Source organism: Condylura cristata, unplaced genomic scaffold (assembly GCF_000260355.1).
Source record: "Condylura cristata isolate star-nosed mole 26May11 unplaced genomic scaffold, ConCri1.0 scaffold00036, whole genome shotgun sequence".
Classification (NCBI taxonomy): Eukaryota; Metazoa; Chordata; class Mammalia; order Eulipotyphla; family Talpidae; genus Condylura; species Condylura cristata.
Genome location: NW_004567137.1, coordinates 3,363,801 through 3,369,800, shown reverse-complemented (window position 1 = coordinate 3,369,800; position 6,000 = coordinate 3,363,801). Strand labels below are relative to the sequence as shown.

Genomic DNA, 6,000 nt, shown 5'->3' with positions numbered 1-6,000 from the left:
CACAAGCAGTGCAGGAGAGTTCCTTTTTCTCTACATCCTCACCAACACTTGTTGCTAGTTGTTTTAAGATGTGCCATTCTCACTGGGGTGAGGCAGTATCTCATTGTGGTTTTAATGTGCATCTCCCTTAGTACAAGTGACCCAAATCTATATTTTTTAATTCCTCCTCCCCTCTGCCACCTGTAGGAGCACTCTAATTAACATCATCTCCCAAAAAAAGATGATGTTATGGTAGAACAAACTAAACAGTCCCTGAAACCTCACCAGGTTAAAGTGCCAGGGAAACTCATTTTAGACATAATAAATAAATTTTGAATTATTTTTGAAAGAAAAATAATGATTATACCCCTTCCCAAAAAACAAGTGATGCTCAGAAAAGCCACACCTGCTTCCTCATGAGAATAAGAAATAGAAAGCTGCTTACAGGGCTAATAGCCAAAAGCCCACTTTTTTGACAACATGTAAAAATTAAGTAAAACCAGACACTCTGACTTACCCACTTCAGCCAAAGTTCTGATACAGGACTCCACAGAGGCTTTCTGGGCTGGGCTGGGCCAGGTGCAGTTGTAGATTCTGAAGGCGGACTGCAGCAGCTGGATGAAAACTGGCTGGTGTGTCTGCAAACAGAACAGAAGGCCCTGCAGCATCAGCGCTCCCACTCAGGCCTTAGCGTTACCCAAACACTCCTAGGGTGGCATCAGTGTGTTTTCAAAAAGACTCGTCAAAATGTAAGACAATCCAGCCTTTTGAGTTTCAGGGTGTGTGTCCCTCAACACATATTCATCTCACACACTCTTGATGAAAAGTGCCATCCCAGACACCGCCGGAAGTCAATGGTTTGTATTTTAGCTATGTTCTTCAGCAGAAATATGGCATTTCTTGAAATCATGGAAGTGAATTTAAGTATGCATTTTTTAAAAAATAATCTCTGGTATATTCCCAAGTATGAAAAGGGCAGGTGGTATGAGTTTGTTTGACTGATTGTATGTTTTGGTTTCATATCATGAGTAACAGAGACAAGTCTTACCATTAAAAAACAATTTCATAGTCCTATCTAATAGTTTAAAATTTTCCCTGAAGTCAAACTGAAGCATGATTCTTAAAGTCATCTTCTCAGAGGGTTAATACACAATCAAATAGAATGTGTGGTGATCACAGAAATGAAAATAACCAGTAACACTATGAGGTAGAGAGTGTCAACACCGACATTTTGAAGATAATTCCGAGTTTTTCTCCATACATCTTCTTTACACACACAAAATTTTTGGATACAAGAGTGAAATTCTGTGGCCTGTTTCACCTTGTATTACCTCAGGATCATATTCTTTACTCATAAATTTTTCTACCTATGCTTTCTCACTGGCATGTAATAATTCAGCTATTATAGATACACAGTAATTCCTACCGTGAACACTCAAGGTTGGTGCCAAGTTTTAAGCTAAGCACCACTGATACTTAAATGAAAACCTCAGTACATAAATCCCAGCTAATTCTTTCATGATAAATCACTAAGGAGAAATTGAGTCCAAGAGTCTATCCATTTTAAAGAATCCCGTCGTTTACCTTGACACTGACAGTGGAACTTCAGATATAAATGCTCTTGTTAGGCTGAGAAAGAGCACAGGAATATAATCCCATTGGAAGATGAGCCTCTTTCTTTAAAGTAATATTTGGGAGGGGCCTCCCTGGCACACAGGGTTAAAACTCAGCACTGTGAAGCTGCCCACAGCCACTGCAGCATGAGTTCAATCCCTGGCCAAGGAGCTACCCATATGGCACAGCAGATCTCTCCTGTCCAGCCTGCTGCTCCCCTCAGCAGTGTATTTTCAATCTGCCTGTTCTGCTCCCTACTGTCTCTGGTGAATCTTCAGCCCCTGCAGCTCTAGCCTTTACCCCCATTCTTCAATGCATAAATAAATACATCTTTAAAAAATAATAACACTTGGGAAACTCAGAAAGGAGAGAAGAGAGAGCTTAGATGTCCAGGAAATGATGCCTGAGCAGAGAAGCGCTATCTCCCACCCACCAGAGGGGCACAGCCCCACACAGAAACCCCAGCCGGAGCTACCTGGAGGCTGGTGCTGTTGTCTGAGAAGGGGGAGTTGAAGAAGCCGCTGACGATGCTCATGACCGACTCAGTGACACACTTCTCCAGGGCCGTGTCGGCGTGCTTCCTGTCTGTGGTCGTGTTGCACACCTGGAGGGAAAGTTGGCATGGAAACTTAGGTCTAGTCCCACCTTCAGACTGTGACTCAGTGCTGGAACCTTCCAAAATAATCCCGAAATGCTTGCTTACAACCCTGTCTTCTGCTTTTCAACCTAAAACCCATTCGAATTGTGTCGCTACACATAGTTTCACCTTTAAATCTGGTAGTCATTCCCTCCTCAGGCCAGAGTTCTCTCACCAACCCCAGCCCTTTCTCGCCACCCAGCTTCCCCATACTCTTGCACAATGACCTCATCCCCAAGCTTAGTTTTTCTGGGAAACACTTCCCCACTCAATATGAGAAAATTGAAGAGGAAACCATTATTATTACTGGTGGTTTATATCCTTACACATTTTCACTTAGATTTCACTTATTGTCAAGCAAGGGATGCAAACCCAGAAATCACCTTGAGAAGAAAGCCGAAGAAGATAAATTTCTTCCAATACTTTTGTCTCTTTTGCTCACAGCCCCTGTGGGGAGCATCAAAGTGTGCTTTCTTTTCAGAGTAACCTAAGCAAGTAGCTGAGCATAAATCAAGAAAAAAAAAACACAGATTTTGATCTTTATATGTGATTAAAGAGGACAGAAACTGCTCATCTTGCTAAACAAAATGCAAATTTCCAATGATGTCAGGGTAGTCCAATTGCAAGTGCTATCACAAAAGATTATAAACAAATGAAAAGCAGATGGGTGATGAAAAGACAATAAACATGGAGACTAAAACAGAAGTGGGAGGGGCTCACAGGATGAGAAAAGACTGAGCAACTGGGACAGAATAAGAAAGCCAAATATTCGGAGACTCACGGAGGGTAAATACAGGGTCAACGCTCCAGATGTTTTTAGATAATCCAGAAATTATGGAGGGTAATTTCGGTCATTTCTATCTTTTCAATAAGGTGATTAATCAAAAGATTATCTAAAATAATTATATATTGCTTTAAAGCCTCTCATATACAAAAAAATTACAAAAGAGTAAAATTCTTGTCTCAAATGCATGTACCAATGTTTTTGGTTTGAAGCCAACTGCCAAAATTGGAAAGCACTTGGTGAAGGCAGGTAGCAGAAAGAGCAGAAGGTTTGTTTTGCTTCTGGGTCACTTCCCATTAGGTGACTCACTTTTTTTCTTGTCTATTAAAAATACCTCCCTGTCAGGTGCTAAAATTTAGATTAGTATAGAGAACTGGGCAATGAAAGGAAATAAACTATGTCATCATTTAGTTACTGCCCCAGCATGTAACAGAGTCTGGCATACAGAAAACAGTCAATAAATATTTGTGAATCAATTATTTTTAAAATGAAAGAACTAAAAAGAATAAGAAATGACTCCTTTTGTTTTAGGTTAATATTACCTACATTAGGGACCTCCTGCTCAATGCACCTCTGGCCTACACCCCAGCTCTTGTATGCATAAATATATGTTTTATAACATTTTAGGAACCAAGAAGTAAATTAAAAAATCCTGAGTAGATTAAGAAAAAGATGACAATAAATAATATTCCTTTGCCATAATTTTAATTTATTTTATTATCTCTTTCCAATCTAAGATTGGTTCTGGCTCAAAGAAAATTATATCATACTGAGTTAACTTTTTATGTGTAATATACTTAGTTTTAAAGTTTTGATGTGTTTGTACATATTTTTTTCATACCACTATTTCCTATAAAATATATGTCATTATCTAAATATTTATTTTTAGAGGCTACATTTATTCTTAAATTTATCCTAAATCACTGTCAAGCTTTAATTCATTTTGGAATGAGTTGACATATATATATATATAACCAAAAATACAAATCACCAACTAGTTCTCGGACTCCCTTGGGTTCAGCTGGCAGGAGACCAGAGCTCAAGCAAAGAAGTCGGGTACCTGCTCCGACTCTGCCTGGTCCCCTCCCTCTCCTCATAAAGGCCCAGCAGTGTCTGTGGCTCTGGGTGCTGCCCCTGCAGGAATGCTCCCAGTGAGCCTCCGAGTTCTCTGGGGTCCAGTCACCCTTGCTCCCCTTTCCCCTACAGGTCTGCAGGAAACAGCTCTGCACAGGTCCACTTGCTGGGTACTCCCTGGGTGTTCCCCACCAATGTCTGCAGCTTGCCCTCTGCCTCCTGCTGGAATAGATGCCTGCTCCGCAAATTATCTTATTTGTCTATTTAATGTCACCTAAAAGTTATTTTGCATTTCTAACACTGCTAATGAGGCAGGACACTCTTCAAGTAGTCAATTCATGCTTGTAATTTGTCATGTATAGATGATTCAATCCATCTAAACCACTTTCAAATGAAACCTGAATAATATATACATTATATACAGCTATTAAACATAACCTTGGTGACTATAACATCAATTTTGTATCATAATTTAATGAACTATTTCACTGTCATTAAATATTTAAACTATTTCTTACTGTATATTATTATAAAAGTATGAACTTCTTTGACTATAAATCCTTGATATCATTTCTAATTATTTCCTGAGGACAGATTCTTGGAAGACAAGCTATTTGACACATTGAAAAGACAGAAAGACTTTTAAATGTTACCAAAATGTGGTTCAGAAATGTGGTGTAAATTCACTCTCTCAGCAAGCTGTGTAAACCAACATTTAATATTACCTTTGTATTCTCATCTTTTTACTCTCCCAACAAGCATAGTTGGTAGGAAATTGAATCTTATTTGTGCTGACAGATCTACTGATGTCTTATATTTTAATAGCCTTTATAGAAAGATTATTAGCATTTTTAAAACAGTAATTTTCTATTTCGATGCTTTTACATTTTTTATTTAAATAGAGAAGTTTTATAAATGGAGAAATGCCTATTATTCTTCTTAACTAACTTCCACTACTTCTATGTTTAAGAAAGAGCATTCTTAAAGACATAAATATATACCTACATTTCTATCTCATTTTACCATTTCACATTTATCCCTAAAACCTAGTACAATTTATAGTATTATATGACATGAGTTTATGAGCTGAGTTTATTTCATCCTAAAGGATAAGTGTCCTCAAATGTCATTTTGATTTAATTCAAATCAACAATTTTTATTGAATGGCTATTCCATACTAAGAGTGTCCTACGTATCTAAGATCGATCTGACAGTAAAGAGAGTAAGTAATGATCACGAACCTAGTGGAGTTTGTATTATAAATATAATGAACCACACATAATATGTGCATGCAGAATTACATATTATTAATTTAACAATCTATGGTCTATCAGTCAGATCTCGCCATATGCATTCATTTACATTTAACTTGTGGCTCTTTTACAGCCCAGTAAGAGCTACAACAGTTGTGATGTGGCGTGACAAGCTGAAGCAGGAACTCGCCCTCTTTACAGAAAATACTCGTTGATCCCTGGAAATAACCAGTCATTTCCCTACCACGGAGTGGTAATTCTTCATCATGATTTCATTATCTTGCAGAGCTCAAACCCTGCTTCTGGCTCTCGGTTTCGCTGTGCTGATACCTTCCCTTCCTTCTATGTTAACACCACACGGAGAATGTTTCCAAATTCATTCCTTAAGTATTTTTAACTTCAGGCAATATTTATTCATGTATTTATTCCACAAGTTTGTACAAATCTCCTATGTGTGGACCAAGTCCAGGTCAGGTCATGGCAGTGAACCCAAGAGCCAAAATCCCTGCCCGTCTTTGATGTGTTAGAACCACAAACAAACACACCAAAATGTCACCAAAATTCTCCAACGCGAATGCAACCAGGGAAAGGAGTGCTGAGGGAAGAGGTTGCAGCTGTCCCCAGAGAGGTCAGTGGAGGCCCCTCTGAAGTGAAGGCCC

General features: G+C 38.7%; 1 protein-coding gene across 1 annotated transcript in view; it reads right to left on the bottom strand.

Annotated features, from left to right (window-relative positions):
- Window positions 1-6,000, bottom strand: part of ITPR2 (inositol 1,4,5-trisphosphate receptor, type 2) — a 450,179-nt gene that overhangs the window by 237,983 nt on the left and 206,196 nt on the right. The window contains exons 33-34 of the mRNA XM_004693199.2: window positions 2,069-2,197; window positions 497-617 (exon numbers count right to left, since the gene is read on the bottom strand). Of these exons, the coding sequence (XP_004693256.1) occupies window positions 497-617; window positions 2,069-2,197 (250 nt within the window). The remainder of the gene's footprint in view (window positions 1-496; window positions 618-2,068; window positions 2,198-6,000) is intronic.